The following is a 24625-nucleotide window of genomic DNA, read 5'->3' as shown; positions in this document are numbered from 1 at the left end:
CTCTAAACCTCCCGCCTTTTACCTTGAATCTATGTCCCCTTGTTATAGAACCCTCAACGAAGGGAAAAAGCTCCTTAGTATCCATCCTATCTGTGCCCCTCATAATTTTGTACACCTCAATCATGTCCCCCCTCAGCCTCCTCTGCTCCAAGGAAAACAAACCCAATCTTCCCAGTCTCTCCTCATAGCTGAAGCGCTCCAGCCCTGGTAACATCCTGGTGAATCTCCTCTGCACCCTCTCCAAAGCGATCACATCCTTCCTGTAGTGCGGCGACCAGAACTGCACACAGTACTCCAGCTGTGGCCTAACCAGTGTTTTATACAGCTCCATCATAACCTCCTTGCTCTTATATTCTATGCCTCGGCTAATAAAGGCAAGTATCCCATATGCCTTCTTTACCACCTTATCTACCTGTTCCGCCGCCTTCAAGGATCTGTGAACTTGCACACCAAGATCCCTCTGACCCTCTGTCTTGCCTAGGGTCCTCCCATTCATTGTGTATTCCCTTGCCTTGTTAGTCCCTCCAAGGTGCATCACCTCGCACTTTTCCGGGTTAAATTCCATTTGCCACTGTTCCGCCCATCTGACCAACCCATCTATATCGTCCTGCAGACTGAGGCTATCCTCCTCGCTTTTTACCACCCTACCAATTTTTGTATCATCAGCGAACTTAATGATCATACCTTTTACATTCATATCCAAGTCATTAATGTAGACCACAAACAGCAAGGGACCCAGCACCGATCCCTGTGGTACCCCACTGGCCACAGGCTTCCAGTCACAAAAACAACCTTCGACCATCACCCTCTGCCTTCTGCCACTAAGCCAGTTTTGTATCCAAAGTGCCAAGGCACCCTGGATTCCATGGGCTCGTACCTTCTTGACCAGTCTCCTGTGGGGGACTTTATCGAAGGCCTTACTGAAATCCATGTATACCACATCCACTGCGTTACCCTCATCCACACGCCTAGTCACCCCCTCAAAAAATTCAATCAAATTAGTCAGACATGATCTTCCCTTGACAAAGCCATGTTGACTATCCCTGATTAATCCTTGCTTCTCCAAGTGGAGACTAATTTTGTCCTTCAGAATTTTTTCCAATAATTTTCCTACCACTGATGTTAGGCTCACTGGCCTGTAGTTCCCCGGTTTTTCCCTACTCCCCTTCTTGAATAATGGTACTACATTAGCGGTTCTCCAGTCCTCTGGCACATCCCCTGTGGCCAGAGAGGTTCTGAATATATGTGTTAGAGCCCCCGCAATCTCCTCCTTTGCCTCACACAGTAGCCTGGGATACATTTCGTCCGGGCCTGGGGATTTATCCATTTTTAGGCCTGCTAAAACCGCCAATACCTCCTCCCGCTCGATGTTAATATGTTCGAGTATATCACAGTCCCCCTGCCGTATTTCTATGTCTACATCGTCCTTCTCCATAGTGAAAACAGATGCAAAAAATTCATTTAGAACCCCTCCTACATCTGCCGGCTCCACAGATTGCCATTTTTGTCCCTAATGGGCCCTATTTTTTCCCTAGTCATCCTCTTACCCTTAATATACTTATAAAACATCTTAGGATTTTCCTTTATTTTGCTCGCCAGTGTTATTTCATGGCCCCTCCTTGATCTCCTAATTTCTTTTTTAAGTATCCCCCTGCACTTTTTGTACTCCTCTTGGGCTTCCTCCGTCTTTAGCCTTTTGTATCTGCCAAAAGCCCTCCTTTTTTTCCTAATCCATTCTCGTATATCCCCTGACATCCAAGGTTCCCTGGAGTTCTTGGAACCACCCTTGACCTTTACGGGAACATGTTGCCATTGTATGGTCTCAATCTCCCTTCTGAAAGACTCCCATTGCTCCGATGCGGATTTTCCTACAAGCAGCTGATCCCAGTCCATTTTGGCCAGATCCTGCCTTATCCTATTAAAATCGGCCTTCCCCCAATTTAGAACCTTTATTTCCGGCCCCTCCCCATCCTTTTCCATGACCACCTTAAATCTCACCGAATTATGGTCACTGTCACCAAAGTGCTCACCTACTAGCACTTCTTCCACTTGGCCGGCCACATTCCCTAGAATTAGGTCCAGTACTGCCCCCTCTCTTGTAGGACTTTCTACATGCTGGCTCAAAAAGCTCTCCTGGATGCACGTTAAGAATTTTGTACCCTCTAAGCCTTTTACACTCTGAGTATCCCAGTTAATATTGGGGAAGTTGAAATCCCCCACTATTATTACCCTATTATTTGCACAATTTTCTGAGATTTGCCTACATATCTGTTCCTCGATCTCCCCCTGACTGTTTGGGGGCCTATAGTACACTCCCATCAAAGTGCTTGCCCCCTTTTTGTTTTTAAGCTCCACCCATATGGCCTCATTAGAGGAACCTGCTAATATATCATCCCTCCTTATGGCAGTAATTGATTCTTTAATTAATATTGCGACCCCCCCCCTCCTCTTATACCTCCCCCTCTGTCTCGCCTGAAGATTCTGTACCCCGGAATATTGAGCTGCCAGTCTTGCCCCTCCCTCAACCATGTCTCTGTGACAGCAACAATATCATACTCCCATGTGTTTATCAACACCTTCAGTTCATCCACCTTATTCGCAAGACTCCTTGCATTAAAATAGATGCCATCCTGTATCCCATCCCCCTGCTTCAGTAACCTTGTGACCGAGAAGAAGTTCAGAACCATTATAATTATAGACTGAGATAGTCAAGCACTGTGTACAACCATCATGGTTCTGTACTGCTTGGCTGGGAATGGAAAGGGGGAGGGGAGGAAGGATATCACTTGTGGAGGGCAGAGATGTGAGAATAGATGGATATTCTGCAGTTCTGCTTGATAACCTTTGGGAATCAGAAAGTATTTATGCAGTGCTCTCCCAAAAGAGATTAAATGAGAGCATAAAATCCATGATATGGTAGATTCTACATGGTCTCTAAAAGTTGTAGGCTTCATCAGCTGAATGGCCTTTCCTTATTCGATGCTTTTTTATTATGTTCAAAGCACTAGAAAGTAGGTCACTAACATCCCTCTGCCCTAAAGAATTCCGGTGTTGAATCAAACAACTTCTTCCCACGGCTAGAAAAACTGAGGAAATGAAGAGCTGAGCAGAGTCTTTGTTCACATTCACAGCTGCCAAGGAATTTAAGCTAGGTGTCCTGGTACGATGCCTCACATTAACTTTTCCTGCTACTTTGGCATAGTAGCTTTGAAACCATGGGTCAGTGAAGCAATGCTCTAGTTTGGTAAATCTTCCTGACTACTAAGAGCATGGGTTTCCCTCAGGATTGTAGTCTGCCCAAAGTACCTCAGATCTGTACAGGACATTTTCATCATTGGCCTTTGGTGTGTATGGTAACATTTGACCAATGCATGAGACCAGATGTAGAGAGAGCTCCCTCTCCATATAGTATCCACAATGACTGAGCAGGATGGATAAAAGATGACGCTTCTCTTCTATATCATGACTGGAGGAGAGAGGAAGAGGAGGAATGGGAAAATCTGCTCTCCCAATGGGAAAGAGCTAGGAGGTGTGTAATGTTGTGGGGCGAAGAGTAATAACCATAACTTCACCAGTGAGGGATCCCATGATCTGAGTAATAACAATAATTAAAAGCTACACTCCAAAGAGGAACAGTGAAGTAGGGTAAGAGGAGGAGGGGTCAAAAAACATAAGATAGGCTAACTTTAGATAATCCAATGAAAAGCATTTGGAGATGTCAAAGGTGCGGTAAACCTGTCCAGGGATTGACATCATTTACTTTATCTGAGAATTCAAGCTCCTGAGAAACACCATCCACAGCCTGGGTTATTTTGGGCTGTTAATCCCCTTGGAGAGAAGGAATTAAGCCTGGCATGCAAGTGGCCTAACACGAATCTGCCTCCGCTTTAGAAACTATAAACCCTAGTCTTGAAGTGAGTTGGAGGAAAATTCCTAGGTTGGAATTTGAAAAAAGGCAAGGATAGGAGATGTTGCTACCACTTTGTACCTATCGACATTGCTTCTTCCTATTGACAGTTCTTTGGTTCATGTCACACTTGACATTGTGCATCTCACTTAAGGTTGTATCCAAATTTAAGCCATACATCCATTTTACTAGCCAGTCACCATAACATTGCAAGAAAGATATTAAATAATACTAAATGCAGTAACTTTAGAATATTTGTATAAGCTGCACTTACAAGCAGTCTGAAAGGTTATGTACCATTGTGTTCGTATTTTTTATTTGTGACCAATTAGTGACTATGTAAGAAATTCTGTGCAAAGACTAGAGGCAAAGGCATGGCCATGTCTTTAATAGATGTAGTGATGTAATTATGGTCTATCTGTACCTAAATAGGTAAACCCAGAACAGTGGAGGAAGTACCTCAGTATAAATCAACCCCACAAAAAATTCATGTTCGCATTTAGATTTTAGAAACTTATAAACTACCTGGAGCCTGACTCTGAACATAAGATGTAGCATAGTTTCTGCTTCCATTCTCCACATGTATCCCCTGTCAGACTTTGCAAGTAATTACACACCTTAGGTTATTGAGGGACTGGATATGTTCTGCAGAATGGAAAGCTTCCAGCAGGCGGATGGTTCCTTAAATATTATAAAATATTATCAGTTGTGCAGTTAACTATTCGAATGAGGAATATAAGAACAGTCAAATATGAGAAAGGGTATTCAGTCAATTGAGCTTGTATCTCTAGGACCCTAACCCTCCCCGCCCAACATCCAACTGTAATTTCAACTCCCCTAATGATCTTAAAACCAAAGCAGAATACTGCGGATGCTGGAAACCTGAAATAAAAACAGAAAATGCCTGAAAATTTTCTGAGATTTTAGTCAGATTTACTAAGATGTACTAAGGTTTTACACCCCCCTCCCCTTAACCTTCTGTCCAGAATTTGTTCCTCTCCCTTTTTGGGAGCTGCCTTTGGGTGTTTGTTTAAAGTAAGCAGTGAACCTTGTACTCACACCTAAGATTGGATCTATCCAGGGACCTTACAGAATTAGAATGGACCAAATTTCAAAGAGGATAACCTGGGAGAGAGCCACCAGTTCATTTGGAGAGTTATAAATGTAGCCCATTGCCCATTTCATTTGATCTGTCCCCTCCTCTCTTGTGAGTAAAAATTGTGACTGTTAGAACATATTTTCTGGTCTTTGTGAGGGTCAGAAAGTACACTCTGAAAACAGTTATTTTGAATCTTTATCACTACATTCCTGCTTGTGGTCTTTCCTTCTGCGACGTGCTTCAAGGTGACATTAGTGGCTATTGTAAAGCATTGGTTCCATTCTCTGCACCATGCTTGATGACTTTTTAGCATTGTTAGCACTACCATTCTTGTCTGGCACTACCTTTCATGTCTGGCACTACCTTTCATAACTGATGGCACCATTGATAATTGACACTCTCATTCATAATGTACACTACCATGAATAACTGTTGGTGCCATTCATAACTGACATTGACATTCATAACTGACACTACCATTCATAATGTACACTACCATGAATAACTGTTGGTGCAATTCATAACTGACATTGACATTCATAACTGGCACTACCATTGATGCCAGTTAAATACAGGAGCCTGGAAATTCCACAGGGGGTCTCCAGCGATAGATTAGTGGATCCCTCCGAGAGACTAGTGGATCCCCCGGAGAAACAACTAATAATGCCCGTTTACGCCATCTTTCCGAGGTTTCCACCGATGTTAGTTTAGGAGTTTCCCACGGAAAATAAAAGGCCAGGATTTTTTTAGACTGTGAAAAATGCTGCTTTACAGAAGCGAAGACTGTACCAAAGCCTAGCATTAATCTTTCCAGGGCAAGATGCAAATTCTAAAATGCGCTTTAATCACAAGTAGCTCTTTAGCTCAAAAATGATGAGTTCCATTTGAAGGAGCCATATTCCCCAGCTGGGACATATTAGCTGCGAATGGTTATTGAAGTGACTTTATTGCCAGCTTCCTCCAGATATAAATTACAAGGCGTACATAATTAACTCCCCAGATAAAAAAAATATGGAATTAAGACGTATCTATTTCTTTTGCAAGGGCTCCAATTCAGGAGGGCTGAGGTCACTCCAGATGGATGTTCTGGCCCCGATTCCTATCTGTCACCTTTAAAAGGACAGGCATTGACAGGTTCGGTGTATTATCTGTGAAGCTAGCTGAACCCCTCCTCCCACCCCAGAACATGGTGATCAGCAGGATTGGTGAAGGATGCTCTATCTTAGACATGTGAGTGAGGTATTTGAGGGAAAGTTATTTTATCATCAATTATTTCAATTTTTAAAAAAACATGAAGGGAGTATTGCTGAAGGAAAGATACATTGCTAAATATGGTGACGTGAGTTCATTTTAAATACTTAAATTTTTATTCACATAAAACTTTTAGGAAGTCATCTGTTCAAAACATTGACACCATTAGCAACATCTGTAGAGCCGACAACATTAGCAACATCTGTAGAGCAAACAACATCGGCAGTTCCGGCAAGATCACTTTCAGACCACAATACAACATCAACTGTGAACATTACAGTCACTTCAGGTGCGTTACTATTTAACGCAAATAATTTTCAGTGGATCCCGAAAAAAAAGTATCAGCATTTGGGTAATATTCAGTAATATTTCATGGACAGATATTTCCTTAATGTGTTGAGTATCAGTTAACTTTAAATTTTAACTTTTTTTGTAGCATTCTTCTGGCGCTTAATATAGATACAAAAATCATATTGCCATAGGTTACCGACACATCTGGTTGATGGGCTATAAAATGTGAACTCTGCCTTGAAGCAGTTTTAGAAGGAGTTCAACCCTGGAGACAAGGGGGGGCTGTTCCACAGTGGAGGTAACTCCTGGAGAGGGACAGATAGAAACTGAGACCTGGATAGGCGACTTAGAGAGACATCTCCTTGGGAGGATGCAGGGCTGGAAGTAACAAGGAAAAGTTCCGGTTGTTCAGACTCTCTTTGGAAAAGTGATTTCAAGGTGACTTGATCGAAGTTTTCAAGATTATGGTTGGGAATTTCCTCGCGGTTGCTCCCGCTGCAACGGCGTAACTTTGCCGGACACCCCGGTATATACGTGCGTAAACGTGGTTTCCCGCCAGACTAACGGTAAAGTAACGGCGGCAGAGGGGAAGCAGCTACGAGAGAATGAGCAATGTTTAATCCAGGGAAACATTTTACTATGGGAAAGGGTTCGATTAACAGGTTGAAAATTAGGATGTTAAAAGAAAGCAGGGAAGCCAGTGGAACTTTTTGTTTGAACACACTGGCCCCCCGTTGTGCCAGGCTGCGCTGGTGAAACACGGCCTCATAGGCAATGGCTGTAAAATTGGGCGCATGACCTCACCTGACCTGATTTAGTCGGGGCGATTTGGGGCATTTCTGTGAGGTTGCGCTACCAGCGTTAATGTGCCTCATTAGCACAGGCCAGTTAGGTAAATCAAGCTCCGGGTTGAATTTGGGCGAGGTTCCACCCAGAGTGTTAGCCTCACCCATAAAACTGGGCGCAACAGATTCAAGGCAGTTTGCTGGTGGTTGGCAGGAGGGCTTTTTTTGATGTGGGGGGGGCGGAGAGGAATATTTCGTTTCCTGATGTTGCCTTTTTACACAGTCGTTGCTTTCGCTGTGAAGCATTTACATTAATAGTGGCAAATAGCTGCATCTGAGAGGATGGCACTGGTTGTGTCCACTCCCATACTGCCACAGGATCTGGATGAAGGTTGACAATGGGACATCATTTGCAGGAGCAAGGACACCTCGGGCGTTATGCGTGCACCTGGAAGCACCCCAGGGCCTGTGTGCATAGACCATGCCACTCCGACTGGGTATGTCAAAGGAGACCTATCTTTGACCCCATCAAAGCCGATTTTAACTAGCTAAAATCGGCATTGACGGAGTAGCAATGGCCTCAAAATAGAGTCGGTAGGCTTGCCGCCCGGTTAATGCCGACACCCCAGTCGCCAAGGGGTCTTCCCATGAGCAGCGAGAGTACCCGCCTGTTTCAGGTGCTAGGCTTTTTTACGATGCAAATCGAGGTCCCATGTCGTAGTTGGGACACGCGAGTGGAGTGCCCGCCGGGCACGGTCTGCCCACGTGTCCCGGCGTTGAGCGGCCTGACCAGCGGACCAAAAACAACCCCTAAACTTTTTCCAAGTTGTAATACTGCAAATCCCCCGCCCTCACCAATGTTCCCTCTAATTTTTTTCAGCCATATGCGGAATAAATTTGGGTTTGTGCACAGATATAAAGCTGTGTGCGCCACCATTAAAAAAAAATCACAACTTTGAATAGGAGACCTTTTTTTAGAAAACATTATTCAGTGTATATAACAAACAGAACAAATGTTCAAAATAATGGATAATTATAACAAGGCGAGCTGTCAAGGATTTTAATTAAACAAAACTGGTGATAGAAATTTCAGAAGCAAACACTGCCACCAGAAGAATGGGGACAGCCTGATTGAGACCCAGGGGGTGATTTTAAACCACAAGAACGGGTGGGTTGGGGGCGGGTGAGAGTTGAAAATAGTTGTTTTATTTCCGGGTTTAACGTCGACGCGGAAAAGTACAGGCCTCCCACTGGGAATGCAAAGTCCGAGAATTTTGCAGCTGCGAGCCCAAAAAAACAACTATTTTCAACTCCCACCCGCCCCCAATCCACCCGTCCTTGGGGTTTAAAATCACCCCCCCACCCCCCCCCCTCCAGAGTCTGTAGATGACAGACGATGTAAAAGAAGAGGGTGACTGTCTCTGGTTTGGGGTGTTTTTCTCTTCTGTCTCTCCCTCTCTTCCAGTGTTTATATATTTTGTCCAGCTTTACTCCCTTATCACTTGACAGATGAGATTTGATCCGATAAACACATCAAGGTGATTTTCTTTCAAACTGTTTTGTGATTTCGTTTTTATATTAGTCATAAGGCTGATTAGGGCTGTGGTGATGACCACACCTATCGCTTATGTTCTTAAGGACTAATGAGTCCTAAGTAATAAAACAGTATATAACTTACTGTAAATCAGTGGTCCTGATAATAATACATTCCAACATCCCTATCATTATTTAAAAATACTATTGCTGGAATCCTTAAAAAATACACTTGCTTCTTGAATGAAAAAAAGCAAAATTACTCAAGTTGTTTGACAGCTTTAAAAAGGATAATTAAAAGGGGATGTTGTCCTTTTAAAGAGAGGCGATCTTTGTTTGCAGAGATCCACACGTGCACAGCCCTGTGAGCGCTGCCCCTTTAATTAGCAGCTTTGCGGCAGCTGAAAGGGATGGGGTGGAGGGGGTGCGGTTTCGGAGCTGGAACTAGGCCATCGAGCGCGTGCCCCGGGCTATCTTTCTGGAGTGGAGCGCGAATGAGCTCATGACTCTTTCTGCGGAAATTCAGAGCGCAGCCGCTCACAAACAGCTGAAATTGTTTAATGTTCTCCTTGATTTAAAAAAAAATCAGACATAGAACTTTCCCATTATGAGCAGACTTGGACCTCCTGGCTATTACCGCAGTCCCGCTGCGTACCTATAGGTATCCAGTCCGTCCCGCTTCACCGCGGACCCTTTCCTCGATTTACATTGATTCCAACTCAGTCTTTTTTTCGGGTTCTCACCGCTATTTGAAGCTGCCATTTTAACCTGCATATAATTCAGTTTGTGGAGAACCGCACCCCTCCCCACTCGTCCAACTAACACCAACCCCCAACCCCCACCCTGTCCAACTAACACCAATCCCCAACCCCAACCCCCGTCCAACTAACACCAACCCCCAACCCCCACCCCCGTCCAACTAACACCCCTCACCCCCGTCCAACGAACACAAACCTCCAACCCCCACCTCCGTCCAACTAACACCAACCCCCAACCCCTTCTAACTAACACCAAACCCCACCCCCGTCCAACTAACACCAACCCCCAAACCCCACCCCCGTCCAACTAACACCAACCCCCAACCCCCACCCCCGTCCAACTAACACCAACCCCCAAACCCCACCCCCGTCCAACTAACACCAACCCCCAACCCCCACCCCCATCCAACTAACACCAACCCCCAACCCCCACCCCTGTCCAACTAACACCAACCCCCAACCCCCACCCCCGTCCAATTAACACCAACCCCCAACCCCCACCCCCATCCAACTAACACCAACCCCCAACCCCCACCCCCGTCCAATTAACACCAACCCCCAACCCCCACCCCCATCCAACTAACACCAACCCCCAACCCCCACCCCCATCCAACTAACACCAATCCCCAACCCCCATCCAACTAACACCAATCCCCAACCCCCATCCAACTAACACCAACCCCCAACCCCCACCCTGTCCAACTAACACCAACCCCCAACCCCCACCTCCGTCCAACTAACACCAACCCCCACCTCCGTCCAACTAACACCAACCCCCAACCCCAACCCCCGTCCAACTAACACCAATCCCCAACCCCACCCCCGTCCAACTAACACCAACCCCCAAACCCCACCCCCGTCCAACTAACACCAACCCCCAACCCCCACCCCCATCCAACTAACACCAACCCCCAACCCCCACCCTGTCCAACTAACACCAACCCCCAACCTGTCCAACTAACACCAACCCCCAACCCCCACCCTGTCCAACTAACACCGTCCCAGCCCCGTCCAACTAACACCAACCCCCAACCTGTCCAACTAACACCAACCCCCAACCCCCACCCTGTCCAACTAACACCGTCCCACCTCCCGTCCAACTAACACCAACCCCCAACTCCCAGTCCAACTAACACCAACCCCCATTCCCCACCCCCGTCCAACTAACACCAACCCCCCCCACCCCCAGTCCAACTAACACCAACCCCCCACCCCCACCCCCGTCCAACTAACACCAACCCCCAACCCCCCACCCCCAGTCCAACTAACACCAACCCCCATTCCCCACCCCCGTCCAACTAACACCAACCCCCATTCCCCACCCCCGTCCAACTAACACCAACCCCCCACCCCCACCCCCGTCCAACTAACACCAACCCCCAACCGCCCACCCCGTCCAACTAACACCAACCCCCAACCGCCCACCCCCATCCAACTAACACCAATCCCCCACCCCCAGTCTAACTAACACCAACCCCCATTCCCCACCCCCGTCCAACTAACACCAACCACACAACCCCCACCCCGTCCAACTAACACCAACCCCCAACCGCCCACCCCCATCCAACTAACACCAACCCCCATCCCCCACCCCCGTCCAACTAACACCAACCACCAAACCCGCACCCCATCCAACTAACACCAACCCCCAACCCTCACCCCGTCAAACTAACACCAACCCCCAACCCCCACCCCTGTCCAACTAACACTAACCATCCACCCCCCCCCCCCACTTCCTTCCAGCTGGGACTCCTTGGGATTGCACGTTGAATAAAACAATATTGTGCCCCTCGGAATGGTAGAGGACGTTGTGTTTATAGAAAAAAAAGTAAAACGAAAAGCCGCTCAATTAGACTGGAGAGGCTTCGGGTAAACTGTGCATTAGGTCCCGAGGTTTAAAACGTCTGCAAAAGTCAAAAAAGATGTGTTGAGAGCAATAACAGAACACACAGGTGCCGGGGACAGTGCGGACAGAAGGAGGAAGTGCATGGCACACAACAGACTGCTGCGCGGTCACGCAGCTTAGAGGGAACAGTGCCCCCCCAACCCCACCCTCCAGGAATTTCTCTTACTCGAGTGACCACAGGCATGGAAACTGAACGAAATTCCATCTGTATCTGCCCAGAGTCATTCCCTCCCTTTGTTGAATAGGAAGGCTCATCCTGTGCATTCAAGGCAGAGTTCTGTCTTAGAGGGGAAAGGTCTTTCTGAGGGTGACAGCGTGAGCTGACTTTAAATATTTTCTATTTTATTGTATGGCGGAAACTTTAGGAAGTCATTTATCACCTGCAATGACAACATTAACAACAGCATCTGTAGAATCAACAACACTGACAGCTACAACGAAGTCACTTTCAGGCCGCGATAGAACATCCTCTGTCCCTCCGGTCATTACAGGCACCTCAGGTTTGTTGCTAATAAATACCAGCGCAACCTAGAAAATTAAATGTTATTGAAGATTTCATGGAAGTATTTTCCTAACTGTGTAAATATTGCCCATTTATATATTAATTAAAACGTAGGACTGGGACCCTTAGCTACGACATGGACAGCAGTAAGGCCATCAACGCCAATTGCCTCGACAGCCAAGACAGAGTTTCCAGCAGCAGTAGTCTCACACAGCACTCAGAGAGCAGCAGCTGAAACGACAGTCACTTATAGTACTAACCGTACTACAGGTCAGTAGACAACAATAACAACTTGCAATTATAAAGTACCTTTAACGTAGTAAATCGTCCCAAGGCTCTTCACAGGAGCGATTAACAAGCTAAATCTGACACCGAGCCACATAAGGAGATATTAGGACAGGTGACCAAAAGCTTGGTCAAAGAGGTAGGTTTTAACATAAGAACATAAGAAATAGGAGCAGGAGTAGGCCAATCGGCCCCTCGAGCCTGCTCCGCCATTCAATAAGATCATGGCTGATCTGATCCTAACCTCAAATCTAAATTCATGTCCAATTTCCTGCCCGCTCCCCGTAACCCCTAATTCCCTTTACTTCTAGGAAACTGTCTATTTCTGTTTTAAATTTATTCAATGATGTAGCTTCCACAGCTTCCTGGGGCAGCAAATTCCACAGACCTACTACCCTCTGAGTGAAGAAGTTTCTCCTCATCTCAGTTTTGGAAGAGCAGCCCCTTATTCTAAGATTATGCCCCCTAGTTCTAGTTTCACCCATCCTTGGGAACATCCTCACCGCATCCACCCGATCAAGCCCCTTCACAATCTTATATGTTTCAATAAGATCGCCTCTCATTCTTCTGAACTCCAATGAGTAGAGTCCCAATCTACTCAACCTCTCCTCATATGTCCGCCCCCTCATCCCCGGGATTAACCGAGTGAACCTTCTTTGTACTGCCTCGAGAGCAAGTATGTCTTTTCTTAAGTATGGAGACCAAAACTGTATGCAGTATTCCAGGTGCGGTCTCACCAATACCTTAAGGAGCTTCTTAAAGGAGGAGAAAGAGGTAGAGAGGTTTAGGGAGGGAATTCCAGAGCTTTGGGCCTAGGCAGCTAAAGGCACGGCCGCCAATGGTGGAGCGATGAAAATCAGGGATGTGCAAGAGGCCAGAATTGGAGGGGCGCAGAGATCTTGGAGGGTTGTAGGGCTGGAGGAGGTTACAGAGATAGGGAGGGGCGAGGCCATGGAGGGAATTGAAAACAAGGAGGAGAATTTTAAAGCAATTTTTAAAAGACTTCAGATTGTGCAAGACTTTTCATGCGTCTTATGGTAAACTAGATGGGCTAGGAGTTCGGATCTTAATGCCCTATGGTTATCCGATCGTTTTGATAGGTCACCATCGGCATTATGATCGGTAAACCTAGGCCGGTAAATCCTACAGTGTGTCATTAATACATAATATAAAGAACACTGGCGCACCATAACTAAGTACCTCTTCTCTTCCTTATGTAAAGTATTTATAACAATGTAAACGTAAACCAGTCCTCTTGCTCATATAATACCACTAAATACTTTTCTAACTATGTAAAAGCGAGCTAATTGTAAACGTTCTCCATCTTATATTAACGCCAACTTAGGAACGGAACCAATAACAACCAGGAAATCATTGGCAGAAAGAACAGTAAAATCATCTACAGCGACAGAAACAGCTGCTGACGTTACCTCCACTATTGGTACCGCAGGTCAGTTGCAATCAGTCAGGTAGAACCATAACATTTTCCTACGAGTGTTACTTGAGCTTTTGGAGGTGCAATGAGTACTGTAAATTCAGGATTATAACTCATTCCACAATTTTTATGGTTGGTTTAATGTTTTTTTTAAACAAAACTACTTCCCTGGTCTGTGCTGAGGAAACCATCAATGCTACAATTAGTCTCGGTGCCCTGGGCCAGGGAAGGGGAAAAATAATTAGCCAGGCCTCCCATTCCTGATCACTAGCCAATGGCTCCTGTTGGGAAGTGCATGTACAGGGACATTATGTGAGGACAGGATCTGGTGCTCCCAGCATCACCACTGTGAAATACTCCCTTCACATTCACTGTCTAGGCTCACTCATGAAGAATGGCGACTTGGATGAGATACAAAAGAGTGACTGGTACCGTTAAATCTTACTCCAGTGGGCACCGTCAAGTGGGGTGGAGGAGGGGGGGGGGTACGGGGGAGAGAAAATTGGAGTGTAAATAGCAAAGTGATTCACAACATTCAAATAACCAAGTCCAGATTGGTGAGCCAGCGGGTAGCTCCCGAAGTGGCTTGGTGCAAGTCTGAGATGCCGCCAGCAAACAATCGAAGCGGGCACTGACTTCCGAGCTGGTCCGCACCGGACCGGTGTCCACAGTCACGTTGTGCGTGGTCTCTCATCTTCCAGAAATGACCAGGTCCGCCACGCAATGTTCTGAAATGGTTCAATATTGACCATTGCTTCCAGGGCAGGTTGAAGTTCTACTGGGAGTTCTACTGGGAGTTCTACTGTGAGGTTGGCAATCGGGGGTTTGTTTGAGACATTAGGATTGTCCCAGAACTCTTTCCTGTGTGCCTCAGGATTAAACCTTAAGAGCATTAGCACCTTCACGTGGTGTTCCTGTCACGTTATTGATTAACGCAACGAATGTCCGCAAAAGGCTAACCGGGTTGTTAATCTCCTGGTAGAATGAGCAACGTGAGATTTGTTGAAGGAAAATAGCAAGTCATGCTTAAGTACAAGTCCCCATTGTAAGACGACCAAAAAACGCACAGCTTAAGCTGTGCCTTATGTAGCAGGTGTTGCACTATTCATCGCTAGGTGCAGGCTGAAGCCGTGCAATTTGATTCGGATGAGAAGAGCAAAAAAGGCTACCCAATTCCTTCGAGTCAAACAATACTAATATCTGCATTCAAACCACAGTCAATTGCAGTAACGGACTAACGTAAGAATGAAAATATTGATTATCAAGCGAAGCAGTCTGTAATCTTATTTTACATTAAAAATAATCGGAGCAATTTTCATCTGCTAACCGTCCTGTTCACGCTGACGTCCTGTTCAGGCAAACGTACAATTTTTTTTAAAGCGTCTGCCGCCCACTGGTCGCCCGACTCGATTTTCGAGCAGGCCTCAAAATGGGCGGCCGGTGCACCCATCTTAAACAGGCGGGAACCTTTATGAAATATTTAAATTGGGGTTCTACGCCAGATGTAGGACCCTGGCACAATTTTCATGGTCTACTGGGAGAAGCGCGCGGTCTGCCTAGTGGAACTGCCAGATCAGCCATGATCTAATTGAATGGCGGAACAGGCTCGAGGGGCTGAATGGCCTACTCCTGTTGCTATGAACACTAAGCAGCCTAACCGGCAGTCCTTAAAGGGACCGCCGCAGACCATTCCAAAAATAACCTGGAGACAGCTATGAATGCTTCTTCTGTCTTCTCAAAAATCTTCTAGCTTGTTGCTAGCTTCCCACATGCTCACCCACCGGGACTAACTCTGACCACCCCACCCCCACCTTTTAAGCAACGACTTCCGGCTGGGCTCTGTGGAGGAGTCACTGGATTTCCCGGCCCCCCCCCCCCAATTGGCGCCTGACCATGAAAATGGGTGGGGTCTCTCGTTAATGCCATTGGGCGAGGCGGTGAAATCACTTCGCCCTCCCCTCAACTGCTGTGCGCTACATCTGAAAATCAGCCCCAGTGTGTGGTCTCAACGTTCCAACGGTATTGCACCTGTTGGAAATGCTGTCAGCATAATGTTCCATGACATAACGTTACGTGACAGGCCCACCCAAATTGAAGAATATGCAAGGGGGAGAAAATCTTTTATTATAAAAAGTTTCTGAAAATAAGTACAGAGCAGCTACACAAAGGTCAAGTCCCTAGCCCTCAAAAACAAATGAAAGGGTCAGTTAAATAACAAGATGCAGGACACCCAATGTCAGTCTTGGCTGAACGAAGCTTGCAGGAACATAGTGCTCTGATATGCTCTGCAATTGGTAGAACTGCAAATCGGAGTTGGCAGTAATGAAACATGGTAAGTAAAATCTCCATCCCACACTTTTATAGGGGAAAGTTCTCAATGACTTCTATTAGCTGTTAGTTGGAACTATAAAGTTGCACTGTAATACACAAGTGACCATTTTATAAAGCTTAGGTACAAGTTCAGCTATAGGACAAAATCACAGAGCATTGCCAAAATAACCCAAATGATTCTCTCTTCAGGCCTCCCCCTCACCCCATCCCCAGTCCCTCCTCCCTCTCTGCTCTCTCTTCTCTCCTCCCACTTCCTCTCCTCTCCTCCCTCTATCCCCTTCTCTCCCACTCCTCTTTCTCTACACCCCTCCCTTCCCATGCCCTTGCTCCTCCTTTGCTCTGCTCCCCTCCCCCTCTCCTTTACTTTCCCCCTTTCCTACTCTCCTCTCTTTTCTCCTCGCTACTCCTTTCTTCTCGGCCTCGCTCCATCCCCAATGCCTCTCTCCTGTGTGTCCTCCTCCTCTGTTCTCTTTTACCCGTTTTTCTCTCCCACCTCTCCTGTCCTGTCCTCTCCCTCCTCTCTCCTTTCCTCTGCTCTTCCTCCTACTACTGTTCTCCATCTCTGGCCTCTTCCTCTCCTCTCTCCTTCTCCACCCTCCCCTCTCCCTCTACTCCCTCCCATGTGCTTCCTCTTTCTTCCCCAGCTTGGTTCAATTATCTCCCCATCCTCTAACACTGCTTGACTTGAAAATGCCCTTGACTTTAACACCCCATGTGCAACGCCTTGGAAGATCAATTGGTATATAATGAAAAATGAACTTGTCCCTAAGTTTTCCAAGTGGCACTCTGATCAAACACCTGAGATGGAGAGTTTGATTTTTCTTAACCCCACCCCTCATTTCACACCACCCCCAAGCTCAACTATTGTGAAACTCAACCCAACTGTGACGGTTGGATTTAAGCCACAACCATTAGTTGGAAAACTAGTGGTGAACTGCCAGGTTACATTTTCTGATTGCTTTTACTATTCTTCTGTTAATTTGTGTCTCTGATTGCCTCTTTTTTCCCTTTGGTGCATCTGATTCTTCTCCTCCCCGATTATATGCCACTCATCCCCCCACCTCATGACAGTTACCCAACTTCCAGACTCCTTGTGTTCTCAAGTCCATCTTCCTCCCACGTGACCAGATTCCCACCTGCTCCTTGTGTCCCATACTTCTCTGTCCATCTCCCCCAAACGGGACAGTAATTCAACAAAGACTGTTAGGGGATGGAGGCTGAGATGTTTCTGCCTCACATTCGTCCACTCATTCCTTGAGGAACATGCAGCAGTTTCCCTTCTCAAAGCTGTGGAAGGTAGAAAAGGATGCGGGGGCAGAAATTTAGCGGCGGCCGTTTTCAGGCGGAAACGTGGCAAAGTGGCCGCAACACGTGCCTGAACCGGAGGCCTGAGGCCAGCCTGAAATTGGGCCTCAGGCCTTGTCTAAATAATCTTGACAAGCTGCCGCCGCTTGCCCGACTGGTGATGCGCATTTCAGGCCACTCGCCTCGCTGAGAGCGGCTCTCAGGTGAGGACCGGGGTGGGGGCGAGGGGTGGCGATTGCAGCCAGTAGCAGCTGGCAATGGAGTGCCAGCGGGAGAACAACTGCTCCTCCTGGCTTCACATGAGTGGCGGCCAGCTCCACTCAGGGCAGCCCAATTTCTCAGAGGGGTCCTAAAACAGACGTTAGGCCCCTTTGCAAGGGGGCCGAACTCCCGTTTTGGGCAACTGCTCCCAATGCCTGAAAATCGACCAGGGCCAGTTTGGCGTTGGACATTTTTCAGGCATCCTTGGGCCTGCGAAATTGATCAATTTTCTGCCCGGAAAACAGGCACAACGATGACCAATTTTTACCCCGTGGGTTCAGGGAGCTGAAGGACTTGGACGGATGAGCAGTAAGCTGGAGAGGCAGAACAAGAGCAGCCTGTTGGGCATTTGCCTCAAGCAATACACGATCCCATCCCCCAAAGCACCATCTGGATGCTTGAAGCACTTGGGCAAGTGCCAATTCTAAGATATGTGACACAAGAAACTTCCCAGTCCCATATCATAAAATGGGAAAAGTGTTTTATCCTACGAGACATGGCACTTCCGACTTTTGACTCAGAAAAATCTAACATAAAGCAAGCCAATTAGAATGATAGCATCTTACAGCACAGAAGGAGGCCATTTGGCCCGTCCTGCCTGTGCCAGCTCTTTGAAAGAGATGTCCAATTTAGTCTCACACCCTAGTTTTTTCCCCATAACCCTGCAAATTAGTCCTCTTCAAGTACATGTTCAGTTGTCTTTTGAAAGTTCCTATAGAATCTGCTTCCACCACCCTTTCAGGTAGTGTGTTCCAGATCTGAACAGCCCTCTGACCCATTTGCCAGAGGAAAGTTTCTCCCTACTTGCTCTATTAAACCCCTCATAATTTTGAATACATCTATTAGGTCTCCCCTTTACCTTATCTGTTCTAAGGAGAACAATCCCAGCTTCTCTAATCTCTCCACATAACTGAAGTCCCTCATCCTTGGTATCAACCTGGTAAACCTCCTCTGTACCTTCACCAAGGCCTTGACATCCTTCCTAAAGTGTGGTGCCCAGAATTGTACACAATACTCTAGCTGAGGTCTAACCAGTGATTTGCAAAGTTTTAGCATAACTTCTTTGTTTAGGAACACAGGAACAGGAGTAGGCCATTCAGCCCCTCGTACCTGCTCCGCCATTTGATAAGATCATGGCTGATCTGTGATCTAGCTCCATATACCTGCCTTTGGCCCATATCCCTTAATACCTTTGATTGCCAAAAAGCTAGCTATCTCACATTTAAATTTAGCAATTGAGCTAGTATCAATTGCCGTTTGCGGAAGAGAGTTCCAAACTTCTACAACCCTTTGTGTGTAGAAATGTTTTGTAATCTCGCTCCTGAAAGGTCTGGCTCTAATTTTTAGACTGTGCCCCCTACTCCTAAAATCCCCAACCAGCAGAAATAGTTTCTCTCTATCCACCCTATCTGTTCCCCTTAATATCTTATGAACTTCGATCAGATCACCCCTTAACCTTATAAACTCTAGAGAATACAACCCCAATTTGTGTAATCTCTCCTCGTAACTTAACCCTTGAAGTCCAGGTATCATTCTAGTAAACCTACGCTGCACTCCCTCCAAGGCCAAAATGTCCTTCCGAAGGTGCGGTGCCCAGAACTGCTCACAGTACTCCGGTGCGGTCTAACCAGGGTTTTGTATAGCTGCAGCATAACTTCTGCCTACTTGTATTCTAGTCCTCTAGATATAAAGGCCAGCATTCCATTAGCCTTATTGATTATTTTCTGCACCTTTTTTATATTCAATGCTCCTATTTACAAAGCCAAGTATCCCATATGCTTTCTTAACTGCCTTATCAGCTTGCCCTGCCACCTTCAAAGATTTGTGAATATGCACCCCCAGGTCCCTCTGCTCTTGCACCCTCCTCAAAATAGAACCATTTAGATTATTCTGCCTCTCCATGTTGTGTCACACTTATCCACATTAAATTGCATCTGCCATGAGTCTGCCCATTTCACCAGCCTAAGTCCTCCTGAAGTCTGTTACCATCCTCCTCACTGTTTACTATGTTGCCAAGTTTTGCATCATCTGCAAACTTCAAAATTGTACTCCCTATGCCCAAGTCCAGATTATTTATATATAACAAGAAATGCAATGGTCCTAATACCGATCGCTGGGGGAACCCCACCGTATACTTCTCCACAGTCAGAAAAACATCTCTTCACCACTACTCTCTGCCTCCTATCCCATAGCTAATTTCATACCCAAGTTAATACCATCCATTTAATACCATGTGCTCCTATTTTCCGAATAAGTCTGTTATGTGGTACTTTATCAAACGCCTTCTGAAAGTCCACATATACAACATCTACTGCACTACCTTCATCAGCCCTCCCTGATACTTCATCAAAGAACTCAATCAGATTAGTCAGACACGATTTTGCTGGCTGTCCCTTATTAACCCATGCTTCTCCAAGTGAGAATTAATTTTGTCCTTGACAATGGTCTTTAGTAGTTTTCCCATCACTGCCGTTAAACAGACTGGCCTGTAGATACCAGGTTTATCTCTCTCCACTTTTTTGAATAGTGGTGTAACATTTGCAATCCTCCAATCCTCTGGCGTCATATCCAAGGAGGATTAAAAGATTGTGGTCAGAGCTTCTGCTATCTCCACCCTTCCTTCCCTCAGCAACCTAGGATGCATCCCATCTGGACCTAGTGACTTGTTAACTTTGAGTGATGCCAACTTATTTAGAACCTCCTATCTATTTTTATCCTATCCAATATCTCTACTCCCTCCTCCTCTACTGCGACATTAACTTCATCCCCCTTCTTTTGTGAAGACAGATGCAAAATATTCATTCGGTACCTCAGTCATGTCCTCTGTCTCCACAAGATTTCCTTCTTTGTCCCTAATCGGCCCCAACCATTATCCTTTTACTTTTTATATGTTTATTAAAGATTTTTGGGTTCCCCTTTATGTTACCCATTAATCTTTTCACATATTCTCTTTGCCCTTATATCCTTTTTCAGTTTCCCCCTGCACTCCCTGTATTCTGCCTGGTTTTCTACTATATTCTGTACCTGGCTTTTGTCATAAACCTTTTTCTGTTTTATTTTAACCTCTATTTTGTTTGTCATTCGGGGAGCTGTATCTTTGGATGCCTTATCTTTTCTCCTTATGGAGATATGCTTGGTTTGTACCCGAACTATCCCTGGCTTCAAGACCTGCCATTGCTTATTTACTGTTTTCTTGGCCAGTCTTTGTTTCCAATCGACTTGTGCTAGATCGCTTCTCAAATCACTGAAATTGGCTCTCTTCCAGTTGGGTATTTTCACTTTTGATTTTTCTTTGTCCCTTTCCATAACTACTTTAAACCTTATTATATTATGATCGCTATTACCCAGATGTTCTCCCACTGAAACACTCCACTTGCCCTAGTTCATACCCTAGAGCTAGATCCAGCATTGCTTCCTTCCTCGTTGGGCTAGAAACATACTGATTAAGAAAGTTCTCCTGTACACATTTTAGGAATTCTTCATTCTACTTGCCCTTTACACTGTTTTTTCCCCAGTCTCTATTAGAGTAATTGAAGTCCCCTACTATTACTGCTCCATTATTTTTACATTTCTCTGAAATTTGCCTACAGCAGCCATGCAAGCAATAAGAAGAATTTCACTTGGAAAACATGTATTTGACTTTCTCCAATCTATAGGGATTAGATCCTTTATAAATCACTGGTTCGGCCTCACCTGGAGTGTTGTGTCCAATTCTGGGCACCACACTTTAGGAAGGATGTCAAGGCATTGTAGAGGGTGCAGAGGAGATTTACTAGAATGGTACCAGGGATGAGGGACTTCAGTTATGTGGAGAGAATGGAGAAACTGGGATTGTTCTCATAGCAGAGAAGATTAAGGGGAGATTTAATAGAGGTGTTTGAAATTATGAGGAGTTTTGATAGAGTAATTAGGAAGAAACTGTTTCCGCTGGCAGAAGGGTCGGTAACCAGAGGACACAGATTTAAGATAATTGGCAAAAGAACCAGAGGGGAGATGAGGAGAATTTTTTTTATGCAGCGAGTTGTAATGATCTGGAATGCACTGCCTGAAAGAGCGGTGGAAACAGATTCAATAGTAACTTTCAAAGGGGAATTGGATAAATACTTTAAGAGGAAAAAAATTGCAGGGCTATGGGGAAAGAGCAGATGATTGGGACTAATTGGAGAGCTCTTTCAAAGAGCCGGCACAGGCACGATGGGCCAAAGGGCCTCCTTCTGTGCTTTATGATTCTAGATCACTCTGCGTGATATTAGTAACAAGCTCATTAGCACATTCTTTTGTTCACTATTTCAACAAAGAAGTTATCCTGTTTATTTTAAATGCTTTCATTTAAAAGAGAGGTTTCCTATAAAGATAACAATTTGTTATGAATACCACAGTGTGATTTCAGTGAGAACGGCCCAAGATTTATTGAGTGTGGGAAGATGAGATAGCAAGAGACCGAGCAGCAGCCAGTGTATGGAGAAACTGATAGATCAACAATCCCTCAGATGGACCGTAGATAACTGAAAACAACTCTTTTTTTTACCATTACAAAGAATTCACTTTTATCAGCAGAGAAGGGAAACAATAACAAGACGCCGCAAAGTGAATTTAAGGCCTTTACTTTGATTCCGTTCCAAACTCGTGCTTTTTTTTTCCAGCTCTCCACTAACCGCCCCCCACTGCTGAAGGTGCTATATCATACTGGTGTACAATTCCACAGCCACCAGTACTTTGCCCGAGTAGCCATTTTCATTTGCAAACTGAGACAGTGAGGTTTGACAGGCTGTTCAACTATGGCAGGCATCAGTGTCGTGCCGTGATTCAATCCTTGTCTGACAGGTTTGACTGTTTGGCTATCAACAAGGATCACTGGATAGCAGCCAGGGCGTGAACTGTAGCTGATTATTTTTTCCCATTTCCAAGACAGGAGTATTCAGGCCATCTGTTTAGTTTCCCTTCTGGTTGCTGAGGGAAGGGTGGAAATTGCAGAGGTGCTGGCTATAATCGTCCAATCCTCGTTAGATATGGGGGTAGTGCCAGAGGACTGGAGAATTGCAAATGTTACAACCTTTGTTCAAAAAAGGGTGCAAGAATAAACCCAGCAATTACAGGCCAGTCAGTTTAACCTCGATGGTGGGAAAGTTTTTAGAAATGATAACCTGGGATAAAATTAATAGTCACTTGGACAAGTGTGGATTAATCAAGGAAAGCCAGCATGGATTTGTTAAAGGCAAATCATGTTTAACTAACTTAATTTAGCTTTTTGAGGGGGTAACAGAGACGGTTGATGAGGGCAATGCGGTTGATGTGTGTGTGGACTTTCAAATGGTGTTTGATAAAGTGCCACATAATAGGCTTGTCAGCAAAATTGAAGCCCATGGAATAAAAGGGGCAGTGGCAGCATGGATACGAAATTGGTTCTGTGACAGGAAACAGGGAGTAGTGGTGAACGGTTGTTTTTCGGACTGGGGGAAGGTATGCAGTGGTGTTCCCCAGAGGTCGGTACTAGGACCACTGCTTTTCTTGATGTATATTAATGACTTGGACTTGGGTGTACAGGGCACATTTTCAAAATTTGCAGATGACACAAAACTTGGAAGTGTAGTGAACAGTGAGGAGGGTAGTGATAGACTTCATGAGGACATAGATAGGCTGGTGAAATGACAGATGAAATTTAACGCAAAGAAGTGCAAAGTGATACATTTTGGCAGGAAGAACGAAGAGAGGCAATATAAACTAAATGGTACAATTCTAAAGGGGGTGCAGGTATAGAGAGATCTGGGGGTATATGTGTACAAATCTTTGAAGGTGGCAGGACAGGTTGAGAAAACGATTAAAAAAGCATACGGGATCCTGGGCTTTATAAATAGAGGCATAGAGTAAAAAAGCAAGGAAGTTATGATGAACCTTTATAAACACTGGTTTGACCACAACTGGAGTATTGTGTCCAATTCTGGGCACCGCACTTTAGAAAGGATGTAAAAGCCTTAGAGAGGGTGCAGAAAAGATTTACTAGAATGGTTCCAGGGATGAGGGACTTCAGTTGTGTGGCTAGACTGGGAGAAGCTGAGATTGTTCTCCTTAGAGCAGATTTGATGGAAATGTTCAAAATCATGACTGGTTTCGATAAAGTAAATAAAGAGAAACTGTTCCCATTGGTGGAAGGGTCAAGAATCAGAGGACACAGGTTTAAGGTGATTGGCAAAAGAACTCAAGGTAACATGAGGAAAAACATTTTTACGCAGGGAGTTATTATGATCTGGAATACGCTGCCTGAAAGGGTGGTGGAAGCAGATTCAATCTTGGCTTTCAAAAAGGAATTGGATAAATACTTGAAGGGAAAAAATTTCCAGGGCTACAGGGAAAGAGCGGGGGAATGGGACTAACTGGATTGCTCTTACAAAGAGCCGGCACGGGCTCGATGGGCCGAATTGCCTCCTTCTGTGCTGTAACTATTCTATGATTCTGTGCCAGTAATTTAGAAAAAAAGATTGAGGACTGAACCTCGAATCTTCCTGATCTGTATGGCTCAGTACAAGACTGGAGAAAGACTGTGCACACTGAACTGAGCCTTTGAAGGAGGGCTCTTGGGTTTTATGGCATTATCTGAATTATCTGTCTCCATTAGATCACTACCTTGTTCCATTTGTTCTCCATGTTACGTTGATATTCTAGTAGATGCTCAGTATCATAATAAATGTGTAACTGTTTTATTTTTGTTATCCACAGATATCAATCAAACAGTAACTGCTGGAAGAAACATTGGACTAATTATCGGTAAGGAATGATCAAAGGCGACTTATGATTTTTCAGGGAACGAAACAAGAGGAAGTAGTTGTAATGAGGACATAATCACAGCCTCAATGAACTAGACACAATTTTTTAAAAAATAAAATGTAATAAAAACAGCTATTTAAAAAAAAAACATTCCTGGGCTGTGGGCAAATCATAGAATCATACAGCACAGAAGGAGGCCATTTGGCCCATCATG

At 45.3% G+C, this 24625-nt stretch overlaps 2 protein-coding genes across 20 annotated transcripts in view; one reads left to right on the top strand and one right to left on the bottom strand.

Annotated features, from left to right (window-relative positions):
• The window catches only part of fbxo18 (F-box DNA helicase 1), a 170039-nt gene that overhangs the window by 62509 nt on the left and 82905 nt on the right, over positions 1–24625 (bottom strand). For 5 of the 15 annotated variants that reach the window (XM_068005153.1, XM_068005151.1, XM_068005154.1 and 2 more), the window contains one exon: positions 6351–7143. The exons of the other annotated variants lie outside the window; for them this stretch is intronic. In XM_068005153.1, the coding sequence (XP_067861254.1) occupies positions 6982–7143 (162 nt within the window). In that variant the 3' untranslated portion in view covers positions 6351–6981. Of the gene's footprint in view, positions 1–6350; positions 7144–24625 lie in introns of those variants that run through there. 15 annotated transcript variants of the gene reach the window in all.
• LOC137341723 (interleukin-15 receptor subunit alpha-like) overlaps positions 1–24625 on the top strand; it is an 83796-nt gene that overhangs the window by 51178 nt on the left and 7993 nt on the right. For 3 of the 5 annotated variants that reach the window (XM_068005159.1, XM_068005160.1, XM_068005158.1), the window contains 5 exons: positions 6394–6546; positions 11896–12030; positions 12147–12302; positions 13663–13767; positions 24364–24411. In XM_068005159.1, coding sequence (XP_067861260.1) covers positions 6394–6546; positions 11896–12030; positions 12147–12302; positions 13663–13767; positions 24364–24411 — 597 coding nt within the window. The remainder of the gene's footprint in view (positions 1–6393; positions 6547–11895; positions 12031–12146; positions 12303–13662; positions 13768–24363; positions 24412–24625) is intronic. The other 2 variants (XM_068005162.1, XM_068005161.1) reach the window with 2 other exon arrangements.

Source organism: Heptranchias perlo, chromosome 24 (genome assembly GCF_035084215.1).
Source record: "Heptranchias perlo isolate sHepPer1 chromosome 24, sHepPer1.hap1, whole genome shotgun sequence".
Classification (NCBI taxonomy): Eukaryota; Metazoa; Chordata; class Chondrichthyes; order Hexanchiformes; family Hexanchidae; genus Heptranchias; species Heptranchias perlo.
Note: the sequence above shows the minus strand (reverse complement) of the source record. Positions and strands in the feature narration are given on the sequence as shown.